The 19,501-nt window shown below is 42.1% G+C and overlaps 1 protein-coding gene across 4 annotated transcripts in view; it reads left to right on the plus strand.

Annotated features, from left to right (window-relative positions):
• The window catches only part of UBE3C (ubiquitin protein ligase E3C), a 139,413-nt gene that overhangs the window by 77,245 nt on the left and 42,667 nt on the right, over positions 1-19,501 (plus strand). For all 4 annotated transcript variants that reach the window (XM_077997821.1, XM_077997822.1, XM_015135374.3 and 1 more), the window contains 4 exons: positions 5,511-5,615; positions 9,612-9,699; positions 12,131-12,228; positions 14,262-14,394. In XM_077997821.1, coding sequence (XP_077853947.1) covers positions 5,511-5,615; positions 9,612-9,699; positions 12,131-12,228; positions 14,262-14,394 — 424 coding nt within the window. The remainder of the gene's footprint in view (positions 1-5,510; positions 5,616-9,611; positions 9,700-12,130; positions 12,229-14,261; positions 14,395-19,501) is intronic.

Genomic DNA, 19,501 nt, shown 5'->3' on the forward strand with positions numbered 1-19,501 from the left:
TAGCTGTCCATGTTACAGCTAAGAGACCTAAAGCTTGTAGCGCTATGCCATAGCCTTTTCTGTTATGAAGATTTGATTCATTTTTTTGTTTTTTGACTAAAGTGGATACTATATGAAGTAATTTTATAATGTTTTAAATATGTGCTGAAGAATACTGTTTTTCAAAATACACCAGTTTTTAACCTGTTTATGCCAGAGGTTGCAAATTTTTTGTGTGAAAAATCAGGCCTTGGCCATGACCTTGAGCAGTAGAATATAAATCCCACAAGCTTAGCGTTCCAATAATGGAACACTAGGCATAAATGGGTTAACAAGTGGTAACTCAGGGCTATATAAAATTTGGTTAACCCTTGACAGCAGCAGTGCATACCAGATACTTCATGACTTTCATAGGTTAGAGTGTTTATTCTCAGTTATTTGAACATTCACAGTATTCATCCCACCCATAGTGACACAGCTCTATGCTAAGGGATCGTGAATGAATTCACACTGGGTGCCTGTTCCTGCAGTATCACCATGTAATGAAGGAGACATGCATTCAGCTAATGACAGTGGGAAACAGCAAATCGCAGAGGCTGGGCCTGTGGAAGCACACAGGAGAGAAGCACCAGCTGCTGCTCACCTGACACATCTCAGTTGAGGAAAACGGTTGTTTTCCAATGAGGTCATGTTCTTAGAGCTTTTTCTGACACATTACTTTTATATATTCTTCTTATGAAGTCAAATTGTAAAAATCCATTGTCGTTTGATGTATTTCCCACATTACACATTTACTGCACTTCAGAACCTGGAAATTGTGTGCTAAGTATGCTTTGTATTTTGCTTTTTAAAGAACTAATTCATCTGGTTTCAGGACTACATCTACTCTAGAAAGAAAAAAAAAAAGAAAAATAATTAACTCAGTTGTTTGGTTTTAGTTACCAGATATTACATATTACATTCAAGATAAAAAAGATACTTTTATTTTATGTTATGATGCAATTAGTCTTTCAGTTGCCCTTCAAAACTTGGACTATATGTGCTTTTTTGGTTGCAATACTGTATCTAAATATCCATCGTCTCCATACAGAAATGTCACAATTTAGGATTGATAGCCTTGTCATCTAATTTATATATACATTTGTGATAATATAGCTAGTGCTTAAGAATATTTCTCCAAGGTCAGTTAAGCAAGACTTTCTTATGATCATCATTGCCATGAACTCTCAAACATAGAGATCTTGTGAAAACAGTGCCTGTTAATTTATAATGTTTACCCTGAACAGTTGCCAAGTGTGATTTTTATAAGGAGTTGGTATGTTTCTAAGCAGTTATCTACTTGATCTTTTTAATATTGGGGTTAAGGGAAACCTGCTTACAGCATCACCTATTTTTTATTCAAATGGCACATTAAAATCGAGCATGTGTAACAGTTGTGCACCTTTGTGGGTTTTTGTTGGTTTTTTTTTTTTTTTTTTTTGAGACAGGGTTTCGTTCTGTTGCCCAGGCTGGAGTACAGTGGCTCGATCTCATTGCAACCTCCACCCCCCAGGCTCAAATGATTCTTTCACCTTGGCCTCCTTAGTAGCTGGGACTCAAGCATGCGCCACCACACCTGGCTAATTTTTGTATTTTTTGTAGAGATGGGGTTTCGCCATGTTACCCAAGCTGGTGTTAAACTCCTAGGCTCAAGTGATCTGTCTGCCTCGGCCTCCCAAAATGCTAGGATTACAGGTGTGAGCCACCATGCCTGGCAGTGTGTGCGTTTCTGAATAAATTTATTGGTACTTGAATAATGTATTTTCTGCATTTATTTAATGTAATGTTTTGATCTAGCGTGGAAGAACTTGAGAGGAGGGACAAGAGTTAACACATCAGATGAACATAATGCTGTTGTATTTCAGAACTTAAAATCCACTAAAATTGTGTATATTGCGCTAGATACAGCTAGTTGTTCCAATGTTTGCTATCTTATTTCGTATAACTTACCACACTGGTTCTCAAGTCATAACTACCTATCAGAGTCATCTGGGGGAGCAGTGGAAAACTTGACTGGCTCCACCTCAGACGAATTGAATTCGAGTCAGTGATGGCGGCATGCCCGTGGTGGGCTTTTCATAGTACTCCAGGTGATTCTAAAATGCAGCAAAGGTTAAGAGCCACAGGCTCTAACTCACTTTGAGCAGATGTAGTCACTTCATGTGATTTGGGCATGGTTGCCCCTACGAACTTTCCCTTTTTGGTGCTAGATACTTGTAGAGCAGTTGAGTTTGTGATTCTGAAAGTGAATGTGGAAAAAAGGAATGTGTTAAGGTGTTTCGAGATCACAAAATGGATCCAGTCAAATTTTCATGTTTATATTTTTCATTAAAAACTTAGGAGAAAAATAGTTGATGTAAAGGAGGGAAAAATGTTCTTAGTTGAATTTTAAGGTTTGGTATTTGATATTCTAAATAAGTATATTTTGGGAATTGGTCCAGGACTAGTCATGCCATATTTAGCAAATAAAAAGACAGGTCACCTAGCTAAAAATTGAATTACGGATAAATCACAATTACTTTAAAAAATGTAATTATGTCCCATGCAATATTGTGGACATACTTTAAAGAAAGCAATATTTTGGACATATTTATACTAAAAATATATTATTTGATATAAATAAATATAAATATATTTGATGTTTATTAAACCATGCCTTACCACAGTGCCTTCTATCTTGATATCCTGTCCTTAACATCACTCCCTTGGCTGGACTCACTTTTTTACCTTCTCCTTTCCTCCTCCTTTCTCCCCATCTCCCTCCACCCCCTTTTTTTGATTCACCAAGAATCCATGGTAGTACTGGCATGTTATATTGGTAACATGTAGTTACTTCTTTTTTCATATTTAGGATTGGAAATATGAAAGAGGATACACTATATTGAAATTTTTAACATTTAATTTTATAAAAATTTAGTAGAAGAATGTGAGAACTCGTCTCATATAATTTGATAATGTTTGTAATCTGTAGAAAATATATGTTCTCATGAACAGAGATTGAATAGAAATAGATATCTAGGAGTTAGGCAGACCTGATCTTTCCCTTGCCCGACCTGGAGCAAGTTACCCCCTCAATAAAGCTAAGTTTCCTTGGGGATGATAAATTCATAGGGACCCCAGGATTCCGTGGGATGATGCAGTTAAATATGTAAATATGTCAGAAAGCATGACTTTTGTTAACGGTTGGGGTGATTATGAAAGGGCCAGTTTCAGCATGGTAACTATTAAATCTAGATTTAAAGTATCAATTTAATTGGTCATAAAAATGGAAAGACCAGACACGATCATCTTCAAACAAAAAGATTGTACTTCTGTTACTGTTGGAAGGGTGTGTGTTGTGTGTGTACTACCTGAATTTATCCCATACAAGGATAGCACATGTAATTAGCATAGCTCAGTGAGATTTCATCTTTCCTTTTGAAGAGTAAAATGAATGACTTTCAAGAATTACTGTATTAGGTCAATGACAGTAGTTTGTTTCAGCCAAACAGTTAACCAGACAGAACCAGTAATGAGGTTCTCCCCAGTCTGCCTAGGCTGCATAAGAAACCATTAATTGTAAGATGTTGTGTGTGCAGCTGAGCCCCTGAGCAACACCACGGAGTCAAGGGTCAAGGAATAACTGACTCCACTTTACCCTGATTACTTAGCTAAACATTTCCACTCGTTTAAGAAGGATGGTATTTCCATAGCGTTGTGATAGGTTTTAAAATGCCACAAGATAATCGCCACTTCTGAATTGGTAAGAAATATCCACCACTTATAAAGGTGTATCTTTGATCTTGAGTGGGTTTTTACTATGCAGTTTTATCTGCATGAGCGAATTGCTCAAATAACACTTTTTCTCTGTCCATGGGTAGGTCATTCAAGGGGTGTCCACATTGCAGTGGCCTGAGATATCAACCCAAGTACCCTTCGCTTTTTTCCTTAGGCACACAGAATTTCTGGTATCCCTGCATGCCTTGGATTTGCATTTCATAAAATAAGCATTTGTATTTCATTGTATGTAAATGCTAAATTACGGAATTTTAAAGGGAAATCTCAACGATTGTGTGATCTTTATAATGTATCTAATATATCCATTATATATTAGATATATTATAAATTTATATATTATATATACTAGATACATAGTATATATTTATAATTACAAATTATATAATATATAAATTATTATAAATTAGTATATATTAGAAATCTTATTTCTAATCTATCTGGTGGGTATATTATAAATCAGGTTGTCCTCATTTTGTTTTTTCTGTGATGATTTCCATTGTCTTTAATTAGAGGTAGCATGCGTACAGACAGGCCTGGCCAACTTTTTCAGAAAACGCTGTCTTGAGCTCTGTAGTAGTTACATGATCAGTCCTGGTTGTAGACATTTAAAATGTTGGATTTACAATTTTGGTTTATCTTTGTTTATTACAAAATGCATTTCTATTCGATAGAGAACTTTAGGTCTTTTTAAAGTAGTGCTATTAGATCTCTTTAATCATATATTATAAAATTTACAATTATTGATCCCAAGTCAGTCATTTAGTACCTGCTAGGTTCCAAGGTGGCTAGTTGGATTCTATTTGTGAGGAACTCACTGCACAACCAGAGAGGAACTGTTCTGAAGGAATATTGTAGTTTTTTAAAGCCATGATAAAATACTAACTTGTGATGATATAACGAACTGTGTCCAGGCCAGACTGTTTGGAGAGGTTATCAAGGAGATCAGACTCGATTTTTCTAGAGTTATGATCACAAACCTAACTTCATTTGCTTATGTGAGGCAAATGCTGAAATTGTTTTTCTCTTTGGGAGATGTGACAGTGATGTCTGGGGTGCTGCTTTTTTCCCCTAGTGCCCTTAGTACATTGTTTCTCAGAAAACTCAGAAATGCTATTTCAGGAAAAAGTTTTACAAAATTACATCACTTAAAGGTATCTTTCATTAGAACTCAGATGAGCTAAGACATTTCCAAATTCGGGGGGGTGGGAGTTGTTTGTTTTTAATATTTTAGGTTTGGGGGTACATGTGAAATCTTGTTACGTAGATAAACGTGTCGTCGGAGTTTGTTGTACACATCATTAGGTCACTCAGGTATTAAACTTGGTCCCCAGGAGTCATCTTTTCTGCCCTCTCCCTCCTCCCACCCTCTCCCTTCAAGTTGATCCCAGTGTCTGTCCTTTCCTTCTTTGTGTTCATGAGTTCTTATCATTTAGCTGCCACCAAATTTGTGTTTCAAAGCTTAATCACCACCTCCGTTGTAACTTAAAAAATTATCGTGTCCATGTATTCGTGTTTGTTGTTCTGCACGTATTGGCAGATAACTGCTTTGTGTACATTACTGTGATGGAAGCCCTTTTCTGTGAGCGGGTTTGGTGTCCGGCTCCACTGGGTGCCTGCACCACCGCTGTGCGCTCCTCCTTAGTGAATGTATTGCTCACTGTGCGTTGTGGCTGCCGAGCTCACGTGTGTGACACGGATTTGTTCTTTCTTTTCAGGTTATCACCAATCTAGTGAAAATGTTGAAGTCCAGAGACACTAGGAGAAATTTTTGTCCTCCAAACCACTGGCTGTCAGAACAAGAAGATATTAAAGCAGATAAGGTGATATTGAAAGATCTTTTTAATATTTATCATTAAAAATATACGTTCAGCTTGTGTTTTTCTGGGGGAGAAGAATTAAGCCCTTTAAAATTATTTTTTTATGACTTATACGACTAGTAACGGTAAACCTTATTACTAACTCTTACGCCAACTTCTTAATGGGACATACAGTAGTATCATTGACTTAAAATGATATTCTGAGTTATCCTCAATTTTCCTTTTTAACCTGAGATTATATTAAAGCCTAGTAATTCTTTGTTGAGGTTGAAAAATACTTTGCTTTTATTAGTATTAATGTATGTCTAGTACTTAAAAGAGATGGGTCTTGTGCCTAATTTTTGTGTTTTTTGTTTTGAGACGGAATCTTGCTATGTTTGCTCGTGGTGGTCTCGAACTCCCGGCCTGAAGGGATCCTCCCACCTTGGCTTCCCAGAGTGCTGGGATTACAGACGTGAGCCACCACACCAATCTTTTATCCTTGATTTTCTGAAAGAACAGACACAAATTTGAATATTACTAACACCTACATCCAAAGCAGATTCAGTAGTATGATACGTTAGTAAAAAATTTAAGTGGCTAGGCGCGGTGGCTAATGCCTGTAATCCCAGCACTATGGGAGGCCGAGACGGCAGATCACTTGAAGCCAGAAGTTCAAGACCAGCCTGGCCAACGTGGCGAAACCCTGTATCTCTACTGAAAATGCAAAAATTAGCCGGGTGTGGTGGCAGGCACCTGTAATCCTAGCTACTCGGGAGGCTGAGGCAGGAGAATCGCTTGAACCCGGGAGGCGGAGGTTGCAGTAAGCTGAAGCTGTGCCATTGCACTCCATCCTGGGCCACAAAAGTGAAACTGTCTCAAAAAATAATAAAATATAAAAAAAAGAGGCCGATCATGGTTGCTCACTTCTGTAATCCCAGCACTTTGGGAGGCCAAGGTAGGCAGATCACCTGAGGTTGGCTAAGCTCGAGACCAGCTTAGCCAACATGGCGAAACCCCGTTTCTACTAAAATACAAAAATTAGCCAGGCGTGGTGGCAGATGCCTGTAATCCCAGCTACTCGGGAGGCTAAGGCAGGAGAATCACTTGAACCCGGGAGTCAGAGGTTGCAGTGAGCTGAGACCGCGCCATTGCCCTCTAGCCTGGGTGACAAGAGTAAAATTCCGTCTCAAAAAAGGAAAGAAAAATGAAAGAAAATACAAATATTAGCCGGGCATGGTAAGTGTCCCCCTGTAGTCCCAGCTACTGGGGAGGCTGAGGTATGAGAATCCCTTGAGCCCTGGAAGCGGAGGTTGCAGTGAGCCGAGATCGTGCCACTACACTCCAACCTGGGTGACAGAGCGAGATTCTGTCTCCAAAAACACAAAAAATGTAAGTGATGTTAACAGAGGGACATAGGGTATATTCAGTTTTGTTCTTGAGAAAAAGTCGTAACTGGATAGAATCTTGGGAGTAGGAGATGGAGTGGTGGAGGGTATAAAAGAAACCATGTCAGCCAGGCACGGTGGCTCATGCCTATAATCCCAGCACTTTGGGAGGCCAAGGTGGGTGGATTGCCTGAGCTCAGGAATTTGCGACCAGCCTTGGCAACATGGTCAAACCCAGTCTCTACTAAAATACAAAAAATTAGCCGGGCATGGTGGTGTGCGCCCATAGTCCCAGCTACTTGGGACTGAGGCTGAGGCTGGAGAATCACTTGAACCCAGGATGTGGAGGTTGCAGTGAGCTGAGATCGCACCACTGCACTCCAGCCTGGGCGACAGAGCAAGACTCCATCTCAAAAAAGAAAAAAAAAAAAAAAGAAACCACATCACAGAAATATTAGAGGAGAGAAAGCAGGAGTGTTTTAGAAAAATTTTATAAGCATGACTGTCCTCATGAGATATTTGGGAGTTAAGCCTGTTGCTTCTGACTCTGCCCACTGACAAGGTATAGCAATGGTGGCAGATCCCGCGGCAGTGAACAGCTCCGGGACCCAGGCCGGGGTCACTTCACAGCAAAAGAAGCAGTCCTGGCACGGTGCTTGGTTCCAGGTCTGGGAGGCCCCTACAAGATGGGTGTAGAATGTTCTGTCATGCTGGAGAGCCAGGAAGCCATTGCAGGGTGGCTGGGGCTGGGAGACAGGGTTAGGAGCCTGTCTGTAGCTGGTCATGGGCGGAAACTTGAAGCATTCATGAAAGCAGCTAACTCTTGAGTTTGCAAGGACGCTAACAAAACCTCATCGTCGTATTTGTAGGATGCAAAGGAACCGTCTCATTATTTTGAATACTGTTTTGAAAAAAGAAGTACTCAATTTATAAACTGTACCTCAGGCAGAACAGATAATTGATGATGTGTGATCTTTTGCATAGAAGTATTCCAGCCAATACTACGTGAAAATGATTTTTGCAAAATGGAATCAGCCTGTTGCAGGCTCTGGTGAAGGAGATGACCAGGGCGGTGCCACTCCAGGTGCAGCACTTGTCTGGGGTCTGCTGGTCTGAGATGGTGTGTTGGCCTCCCAGGAGAGGAGGGTCTGGGCCCAGAATGCAAATGACTGCACCTCTTCCTCACTCCAGAAAGTTGTGCGATGGGAAGATGTCAGCTGAACCCAGCAGTGTGTTTAGCGATTTAATTGATTTACATTTTGGCACAAGTCCCTTATCTCATCACCAACTGGTAGTATACAGTGCACACACCCACACTCGAAGTAGGTTTCACCTCTGCAGTGATAAGCAGAGATGGGGGCCTCTCGATGAACAAGCATCCCACAACCTAGGAAACGTTCTCACCAGAACGTTAAATCTAAATGTGGTGGAACCTCTACATCTAACTACAAAATTACAGGAAACAGAGGGGTTAGAAGTACATCTTTAACAACACCATGAGGGTGCAATTAGCAAAATCTAGATTATGGGAAATTTTACACGATAAAAATTTCTTCATTAAAAATTGCAAGGGTGGCTGGACGCGATGGCTCACACCTGTAATCCCAGCACTTTGGGAGGCCGAGGTGGGCAGATTGCCTGAGGTCAGTTCGAGACCACCCTGGCCAACATGGTGAAACCCCATCTCTACTAAAAATAAAAAAGTTAGCCGGGCATAGTGGCATGCGCTGGTAATCCCAGCTACTTGGGAGGCTGAGGCAGGAGAATCGCTTGAACCTGGGAGGCAGAGGTTGCAGTGAGCCAAGATCAGGCCACTGCACTCCAGCCTGGGCAACAGTGAATGAGACTCCATCTAAAAAGAAAAAAAATTACAAGGGCCAACCAGGCGTGATGGCTCATGCCTGTAACCCAGGCACTTTGGGATGCTGAGGCGGGTGGATTGCTTAAGCTCAGAAGTTCAAGACCAGTCTGGGCAAGATAGCAAAACTCCATCTCTACAAAATATACAAAAATTCACCAGGCGTGGTGGTATACACCTGTAGTCCCAGCTACTCGGGAGGCTGAGGTGGGAGGATCACTTGAAACCAGGAGGTGGAGGTCGCGGTGAGCTGAGGTTGCACCACTGCATTCCAGCCTGGGTGACAGAGTGAGATCCTGTATCAAAAAGTAAAAAATTGCAAGGACCAAAAATAAGGGATGAGAGGAACTGACAGATGAAAAATAAGAGAAAATATACTATGTCTGTTTTATTTGAATACTGCCACAACCAAATGGAAAAAAAAAAAAACTAGAAAGTGAATCTTTGATGATAATTTTTAAGGTGATCTATTTTGCTTCACAAAGCAATTATATTGTTTTACTATGTTTAGATATTATGCATCATTAAATAAAACAATTAGAGATTTCTTTGGGGTGTATTAGAAAACATAGTTAACTGCAGAAGTATGAAAGGACAGCCAGTGTGAGAGAGGACTTGAAAAGGTAGTCCAAAAGGGGACATGAAGGGATGAGGTCAGAGAGAGGGCCCAGTCCATAGTAGAGAAATGTCCAACACCAATTCTGTTCAAGTGTGATCAGGTCAAAGTGTGTGCTAGAGCACAGGGGAGTTCTGAACCAGGATTGCCCCCGACAGGTCACTCAGCTCTATGTGCCAGCATCCAGACATGTGTGGAGGTTCCGGCGGATGGGGAGGATAGGCCCGCTGCAGTCCACCCTGGACGGTGAGTTCTCTAGGACACAGGGTTACTGAGGTATGAATTACACGCTGTCACATTCACTCCTTTAATTTACAGAGCGGTAAACTCATACAGCATGTCACCCCCACCAGGAGCTACCATGTAGAAAAGTCATCACCCCCAAAATTGCCTCTGGCTCCATTGCGGCCACCTCTTCAGCAGCCACTCATTTCTGTTTCGTCCTGTCACTTTGCCTTTTGCAAAAGGCCTCCGAGGGGAACCATGCTGTGTAGTCTGCTCCTGGCTCCTTTTGGTCAGCACAGTGCATTTGAGGGTGCTGTGTGGGTTGGTTGCTCCCTCTGTTGCTCAGCTGTATTCCAGTGTGGGGATGCACCAGTTTGTGAATCCATTAATTCGTTGAAAGACATTTGGTTTTTTTTTTTCCAGTCTCTGGGAATGTGAGTACAGTTGCTATAAACATCTATGTACAGGTTTTTCTGTGAACATACATTTTGTTTGACATGGAGTAAGTTTCACTGGGAGTAAGAATCCTGCGACATTTGGCAAGTTGATGTTTAACTTGATGAGAAGCTGCAGAACTGTGCTCCAGGGTGGCTGCACCGCTTTGCGTTCAGACCAGCAATTAATGAGAGCCCCTGTTGCTCCCAGTCCTCACTGGCAATTATAGTTGTCATTTTGAAAAGAATTTTATGGGCGGGGCGTGGTGGCTCACTCCTGTAATCCCCATCACTTTAGGAGTTCGAGGTGGGCGGATCGCGAGGTCAGGAGTTCAAGACCAGCCTGACGAGCATAGTAAAACCCCATCTCTACTAAAAATACAAAAAAGTAGCTGGGCGAGTGGTGGACACCTGTAATCTCAGCTACTTGGGAGGCTGAGGCAGGAGAATCGCTTGAACCCAGGAGGCAGAGGTTGCAGTGAGCCAAGATCACGCCACTGCACTCCAGCCTGGATGACAATACAAGACTATATAAAAAAAAAAAATTATCCATTATAAAAGGTGGGAAATGATATCATATTGTGGTTTTAATTTGTATCTGCCAGCCAACTAATGATATTCAGCATCTTTTTCATGAATTTGATTTTTTCTTTTGGTTTTTTTTCTTTTTTTAGAGACAGTCTCACCGTGTTGCTCAGGCTGGAGCGCAGTGGTGCAATCACGGCTCACTGCAGCCTTGACTTCCTGGGCTTCGGTGATCTTCATGCCTTAGCCTCCACAGTAGTTGTGACCACAGGCATGTGCCACCACACCTGGCCAATTTTTTATTTTATTTTTTTGTAGAGTTGGAATCTGCATATGTTGCCCAGGCTGACCTTTAACTCCTGGGCTCAAGGGATCTTCCCACCTTGGCCTCCCAAAGTACTATGATTACAGGTGTGAGCCACTGCACACTGCCTGTGAACATGTTTTTTAGTTATTGAATTTTGAGAGTTACAAAGCTATTCTGGATATAGTTTATCAGATATGTATTTGCAAATATTTTGTCCCAATCTGTGGCTTGTCTTTTTCTTTTCTTAGCAGTGTCTTTCAAGGAGGAGAAGTTTTAAATTTGATAGAATCCCATTTACCTTTTTTTTCTTTAATGAAATTGTGCTTTTGATATGATGTCTCAGATACCTTCACGTAACACTTTACTTTTTTTTTCCTTTTTTTTTTTTTTTTTTTGAGACAGGATCTTACTGTGTCACCAGGCTGGAGTGCAGTGGTGCAATCGCAGCTCACTGCAGCCTTGAACTCCGCAGTCTCAGGCAGTCCTCTCACCTCAGCCTCCTGCATTGCTGGGACTATAGGTGTGTGCCACCATGCCCAGCTAGTTTTTAAAAAAATTTTTTTGTAGAGGCAAGGTTTCTCTGTGTTGCTCAGTTTCTCAAACTCCTGAGCTCAAGGGATCCTCTCGCCTCAGCCTCGGATTACAGGCATAATTTGCCATCCCCAGCTCCTTGAAATGAGTTTTAAGAGGCCAATTTATGATTTATTGTTGGAAAGGAATGGGATACGTGTTTATTCGTGAAATACTGCCTGGGGCCCACTGTGTATACAACCTTCTCCCAGGCACGATCTCATGCACACACGCCTGGTCTGGGAGGATGGTTGTTGCCATAGTAGGAGAAGAAAGGACATGCCGAATCTGGCTGCGGTCGGGTCTCACCGCGAGTGCTCGGGCTAGCTGTGCACTTGAGACATGCTAGACAGCGGGAGCAGAAGTGTAGTTCTTGATGAGGACATCTTTAGTGTTCGATCAAGGTGTGTACTTGGGGAGCTACTGCAGACTTCTATGCTGATCCTGCACTGTGCGTGGCTCGTGGGTCTGCCTGAGGCGGGGGTGTTTTCCTGGAACTGGATTTAGATAAATGAGTTAATCAGGATGATTTCATGAGCCTTCACCTTAATAATTGTCAGTGGGAATGCAACGGAAAGTGCAAGTGAACTAATTAAGGTTTTAAAATGTGTTGTAGTGGGTTTGGAGTCCCCGCCGCTGTCTGTGTCTGAGGAAAGACAGCTTGCCGTCTTGACAGAGTTGCCTTTTGTGGTTCCATTTGAGGAACGAGTAAAGGTATGCAATTTGGTTTATTTATTGTCACTACGTATCATATTAGTGTTAAGAAATTAACACACCCACCAAAGAAATCTCTAAAGGTGCCTAGTGCCTAGCTGATTACATAACATACTTTCTCATTAGGTTGAAATAGGTAAGAATGATTTATAAAACCCAACTAGATACCTCTTTTTACAAACTGAAAGTATTTTCTTAGTTACAACTGGTGGAAAGCCCTTTTACACTATAGATTTCTTATAACAAGGGTCTAACGTCATTTTTCTCTATTAAATTTTGCATTGTTTGGCCAGGTACAGTGGCTCATGCCTGTAATCCCAGCACTTTGGGAGGCCGAGGCAGGCAGATCGAGCCCGTGGGTTTAAGACCAGCCGGGCCAACATAGCAAAACCCTGTCTCTACAAAGAATACAAAAGTTAGTTGGGCATGGTGGCGTGCAGCTGTAGTCCCACCTACTCGGGATGCTGAGGTAGGAGAATCATTTGAGCCTGGGAGGCAGAGGTTGCAGTGAGCCAAGATGGCGCCACTTACACTCCAGCCTGGGCAACAAAGCAAGATCCTGTCTCAAAGGGGGGAAAATATTTTGCATTGTTTTTGAAAATGCCAATTTTTTGTGAAGATACGCTTCTGTACATTCATGTTTAAGTTATTTATCAGAAACGCTGTTTTATTTTTATTTTTCTGAGATGGGATCTCACTCTGTCACCTGAGCTAGAAAGCAGCACTGTGATCATAGCTCAATGCAGCATCAAACTTCTGGCCGCAAGCCACCATCTCACCTAAAGTGCTGGGATTACAGGCATCACCCACTGCACCCGGCCTGGAAACACAACTTTTTTTTTTTTTTTTTTTTTTTTTTTTGAGATGGAGTCTCCTCTGTCGCCAGGCTGGAGTGCAGTGGTATGATCTTGGCTCACGACCTCTGCGTCCCAGGTTCAAGCGGTTCTCCTGCCTCAGCCTCCCAAGTAGCTAGGACTACAGGCACGTGTCACCACACCAGCTAATTTTTTGTATTTTTAGTAGAAACGGGGTTTCACCGTGTTAGCCAGGATGCTCTCAATCTCCTGACCTTGTGATCTGCCCACCTCCCGAAGTGCTGGGATTACAGGCGTGAGCCACCGCGCCCGCCACTTTACTTTTTATAAAAAAAGAAATGGACAAATATCTTAATTCCTTGTCTGGTGTCTTGGATGTACAAAATTTTGTTTATATATGTTTCCACATTTTAAAATGTTTTGTTTTTATTTGTCAATTATTTTTACCAAATTTCTGAAGATTAGCTGCTTCCGTTCTCCAGTAATGGCTTCAAGAGTGTATTTTTTAGGCCTGTACACTCTGTTTATATGGTGAACAAAAGAGTTTCTTTTGAAGCTATTCATGTCCCTTCACAAAACCCTCCCTGCACGTGCATACACACTCACACACTGTCTCTCTCTCTGTCTCTCTCACTCACTCACGTAATTCCTGAGCTCCCTCTACTGGATTTTTAACATCAAAAAGATTATTTGAATTTTGTCATAGAGATATTTCTACTAGTGTTAGTATACAGCTTTTACAAAGCTGTTCTACATAAGTTTTTATAAAGGATTTGTAAATGAAAATATTCTATAGCATGGGGTTTTAATTTTAATTTTAATTTATTTTATTTTTGAGACAGTCTCACTCTGTCACCCAGGCCTGAGTGCAGCGGTGTAGTCTCAGCTCACTGCAACCTCTGCCTCCCGGGTTCACGAGATTCTCGTGCCTCAGCCTCCCAAGTAGCTGGGATTACAGGCATGAACCACAGTGCCTGCCTGGATTTTTAAAGTTTATTTTTAACTGGGCAAAGGAGCAACATTCGAAATATTTAAATATGATATACATTATATATTATCTATATATTTATTGATAGAAATCACTATTTGATACCTTGACTATTAGCATTTATTTCAGAATTTATGAAGATACAAAGATAAGATTTAGCAGTTTATTCTTTGGTAACTTGTAACAGGTCTTTTGTTCCTAATAACCTTACAGCTTTCCTTGTTTGTTAGATCTTTCAGAGGTTGATTTATGCAGATAAGCAAGAAGTTCAAGGAGATGGTCCATTTCTGGATGGAATTAATGTCACAATAAGAAGAAATTACATTTATGAAGATGCTTATGACAAACTTTCTCCAGAAAATGGTATATATAATTCTCTAGATGTCTTATTTGGCAGATGGAGGCTAGGGAATTGCTTTAGAAAATGGTGGTGGTTTAAAAATTTGTGTCCATCATCTTGTTCCATAATGACTTAAAAACTGAAATGTGCGGCTGGGCATGGCAGCTCACAGTTATAATCCCGGCACTTTGGGAGGCTGAGGCGAGAGGATTGCTTGAGCTCAGGAGTTAGAGGCCAGCCTGGGCAACGTACTGAGACCCTGCCTTGACAAAAAAAAAAAAAAGTGGGCCGGGCGCGGTGGCTCAAGCCTGTAATCCCAGCACTTTGGGAGGCCGAGACGGGCGGATCACGAGGTCAGGAGATCGAGACCATCCTGGCTAACACGGTGAAACCCCGTGTCTACTAAAAATAATACAAAAAACTAGCCGGGCGAGGTGGCAGCGCCTGTAGTCCCAGCTACTCGGGAGGCTGAGGCAGGAGAATGGCGTAAACCCAGGAAGCGGAGCTTGCAGTGAGCTGAGATCCGGCCACTGCACTCCAGCCTGGGCGACAGAGCGAGACTCCGTCTCAAAAAAAAAAAAAAAAAAAAAAGTGAGCTTATCTGGGTATATTAGTGTGCTCCTGTTGTCTGCGCTCTGCAAAAGGCTGAGGCGGGAGGATGGCTTGAGCCTGGGAGGTCAAGGCTGCAGTCGAACCCTGATTGTGCTACTGCTCCGGCCTTGGCAATAGAGCCAGACCCAGTCTCCAAAAAAAAGTATAGCAAGTCAGATTTGGGAGACATGTTATTAAGTAATATTTCTAAAATTGACAGTTACTACAACAGAAGCCTTTAAAAAATATTAATTATTTTTAAAGGGCAAGAAAGTAACCAGTTCCCCACCTCCCAATGTCTGCCCCAAAAATTTAGTTTGCAAGCTGTCATTCTAAAAATCTCGATGGCAGCCATTTACGTTCTGTGTTTTTGTATAAATATTTATATAAAATCACAAATTGTAAGCCAAATTAAATATACTAAAATAAATGCCATAGCAATCCAAGTTTCTTTATAAAAAGATAAGTGTGCTTCAATGACACTGCCATTAGTAAAGGAGGATTATATTGTAACAGCAATTTGGATAGCATTTGGAGCTCACTGGCACATTTTGTCTTATGTTAATATTTGATACTTAGTCTTCAAAGTTTGTGTGCTATTAACCTTTAATATATTAGCAGTTTTAACTTCGAAATATTGTGATTATGATAATACATTAATTCAGTGTTGGTCAATGCCAAAGGGATTAAAATGAAAGCTTAGGCTGGATCTAAAATTAAAAATGAAATCATCTTACCCAATTTTTGGAAGGTGACAGGTTGTCCGATGTGAAATGACAATTGCCTTTTCTTCTAGGGGAACGACTTAATTTTCTTCTAAGGAAATGAAACCTGATTTCTAGTAATTTTTATTGCTTACGTAAAGAGCTAATTTTGTCATAATATTGGAACAGTGGAGGAAAGCTAACATCAGTTGTTTCCTTACTCTATTTCAAGCTTTTATTTTTTCACACAATTTACTGTTGGCATTGAATCTTTGCCATGGCCCTCTGATGCCGAGTGTCATCAGCTAAGACCGAGTGAACTCAGGTCTGCGTACAGGCTGTGGCCTCTCCACAGGGCCAGGTTTCCCTTGCCTATCTGATTGTGTTTTCAGAATATTTGGTGTAAATGAGAGACTCCTAATCTAACTAATTGTCTAATTGAGAGATGTTTTGGGGTCCCACAGTACCTTATAAATCAATTCTTAATAGTTCTGGTGTTGTATTTTTATTAGCAGATTTCATGTTCATCTCTCCCACTTGACCCTGAAGGTTTTTACAGCTTGGGATGGAATTGTTTGTTTGGTGTACACAGCTGGTGCTCAGTAGATGCTTGTTCAATTTGTGGTTGAATCCCAGGGGGAAAAAAGTAGATGTGACAAAATAATGAGTTTGCCAATGATCGTGTAGTGTTTAGAGAAGAGTGAGCTGTTTAACGTCGAAGGGCCTTACCAGAGGCAGTTCTGGAGTGGCACCTGTAGGGGAGGAGCTGAGTTTGTAGGTGAGGGGCACTCCGAGGGCGCAGGTGCTGTGGTGCGGGGTACTTGCAAGTAGGGGGCTGTAAGCTCTTCAGCCAGAGTAGAACGTGTTTCTTATTTACCAGCAATTTAAAATTAACTTTAAAACTACTCCACGTAGATGATTCTTTGATGTTACTGTCCAGTTATAACAAACCTCAAATTTCCTAATGAATCCTTAAGCTTTAAAAATTGTTTAAAAACTGATCACACCCCACCTCCCTAAATGCATGCTAATAATTGCATTGAAGTTAAAAGATTTGGAAGAATCTTCTCATGATGTTTATACTGTAATGCTTAAAATCTTTATAAATGTTGTCAAGTACTATAAGAATGATTAAGCCATGTGTTAAAATGTGGTGTTTTGCTAGGCAAATTAGTAAAGTCAGATATCTCAGAATCATTAATTTACTTGTGAGAGAATGGTTTGAGGTGCGTTTTTGACTAATTTACATATAATCAACTAATGTGATTATTCCACATACCATCTGGTCGTTGAAGCGAACCCATGCTGTAGGATGCTGGTCTGCCTCATCTCGGAGCAGTTCTCTGAAGTGTGCATGTTCGCCCCCGTTACCCATAAGCTGACTGAGTGAAATGCAAAGAGGCTGATGGCTGCTCCTGCAGTTGGTGCTCAGAGAGCAGAGAGGGGCTGGGGTCTCACAGGGATGCCCACGCACTCCCTGCCTGCACTGCACCACCTTGTTACAGTGTGGAATATTGGGAGAAACTGTCACATTCCCTCATGGGATTGCTGTAAGAATTATAAAGTGGGTAACACAGTTCCCTTGGGGCCTGGAGCTCACACTGTCATTGACTCTTAGGTGAGAATGAGGCAAAGCTGGCTCCGTGCTCTGCTGTCATCAGTTCTGGAGAGCCTCACTTATCTGCTTTTGTTGGTTGGTTACTTTTATTTTATCTCATTTAATGGGCAGAATTACCATTTCTTCCTGAAGCAGAGGAAATTTCTTCCAGAAGCAGGAAAGCAAGCTGGAGCCAAATGGCTTAGATGTGTTTACCTGATTCCCAAGGGTGACACGGACACTGACCCAGAGGTTGGGTGGCACAGCCAGGCAGCACTGCATCCTTGCTGTTGTGCAGAGTGGCCCCATCTTGTCCATTCAGTCAGCGACCATTGCTCAGTGAGTGGGAACTTGGTATGTGGTGGCTGTTAAGCCTCAGTCAGTCCAGTAAATTGTATTTGCCCTACTTGACACATATCATAGACTATTTACACTCCAGGTACTGAAACTTCAAAATTACTGACGTGTGTACATAGCAATGTTGAGATAAACAGGGTTTTGAGGAGATTGCCTGGAGGCTGTATCAAGCATTCTCTGCTAAACCCCTTTTCCAGGATGCTTCTAAAGGTTATGTGTCCCTTGAGATGCTCAAGGGCAGATATGTGTGGGTGACTGTGCACCAAAGCCGACAGAGGGCGGCAGCGCGTGGGGTCTGTGAAAGTGTCAAATGTACGCTATGTGCTGGTGCTTTCCCACTTCCCCTGACTTCATGCAGCAGCTTCTCCCCAACTCTCGCCTCTCCTTCACCCTATCTTTTCTGCAAAGCACCTGTAGAACTTTCTCACGAAAAGATAAAGGACATTTCACTTACTTTCCCAAAGCTGTTCTCTGATGCAGCCTGTTTATCAGATCACATCCTAACTTGGTCCACCTTGTGGTTTTTTTGGTTTTGGGTTTTTGTTTGTTTTTTGAAACGGAACTTCTCTCTTGTTGCCCAGGCTGCAGTGCAGTGGCACGATCTTGACTCACTGCAACCTCCGCCTCCTGGGTTCAAGTGATTCTCCTGCCTCAGCCTCCTGAGTAGCTGGGATTACAGGTGTGCACCACCATGCCTGGCTAATTTTTTTTTTGTATTTAGTAGAGACCGGGTTTCACCATGTTAGGCCGGTCTCAAACTCCTGACCTCAGGTGACCCACTGCCTTGGCCTCCCAAAGTGCCGGGATTACAGGCTCGTGCCACCGCACCTGGCCTATTTTGGGGGTTTTTTAATTTTTATTTTAGAGATGGGGGTCTCGCTTTCACCCAGGCTGGAGTGCAGTGGTGCAGTCATAGCTCACTACAGCCTCAAACTCCTGGGCTCAAGTGATCCTCTTGAGTAGCTGGGATTACAGGCACACACCACCATGCCCAGCTATTCTTAATATTTTATGGAGAAAGGGTCTTGCTGGTGTTGCCCAGACTGGTCTTGGACTCCTGGCGTTAGGCAGTCCTGCCTTGGCTTCCCAAAGTGCTGGGATTACAGAAGTGAACCTCTGTGCCCAAAGACAATGTTTTAATTTACTTTTTTTTTTTTTTTGAGACTGTCACGCAGGCTGGGGTGCAGTGACACGATATTGGCTTACTGCAACCTCTGCCTCCCGGGTTCAATTGATTCTCCGGCCTCAGCCACCCAAGTAGCTGGGATTACAGACATGTGCCACCATGCCCAGCTAGTTTTTGTACTTTTAGTAGAGATGGGGTTTCACCTTGTTGGCCAGGCTGGTCTCGAACTGCTGACCTCAAAGCGATCCACCCCCCTCAGCCTCCCAAAGTGCTGGGATTACAGACATGAGCCACTGCACCTGGCCTTAATTTACTCTTTGTGGCAAATTATATAACCAGTAATTTTCCCCCTTTTCAGCCAAATACAGCTATTAAAAGATCATATAGATCAGGGTTGTCCAATCCTTTGGCTTCCCTGAGCCACATTGGAAGAGGAATAATTTGTCTTGGGCCACACGTAAAATACACTAACGATACCTGATAAGCTTTAAAAAAAAAAAAAAAAAAATCACAGGCTGTGCGCGGTGGCTCATGCCTGTAATCCCAGCACTTTGGGACGCTGAGGCGGGCAGATCACAAAGTCAGGAGTTCGAGACCAGCCTGGCCAATATGGTGAAACCCCATCTCTACTAAAAATAGAAAAATTAGCCAGGCATGGCGGCGCACACCTATAGTCCCAGCTACTTGGGGTGGCTGAAGCAGAAGAATCACTTGAACCCTGGAGGCGGAGGTTGCAGTGAGCTGAGATGGCACCA

The sequence above is a fragment of the Macaca mulatta genome, chromosome 3 (assembly GCF_049350105.2).
Source record: "Macaca mulatta isolate MMU2019108-1 chromosome 3, T2T-MMU8v2.0, whole genome shotgun sequence".
NCBI classification, from domain to species: domain Eukaryota; kingdom Metazoa; phylum Chordata; class Mammalia; order Primates; family Cercopithecidae; genus Macaca; species Macaca mulatta.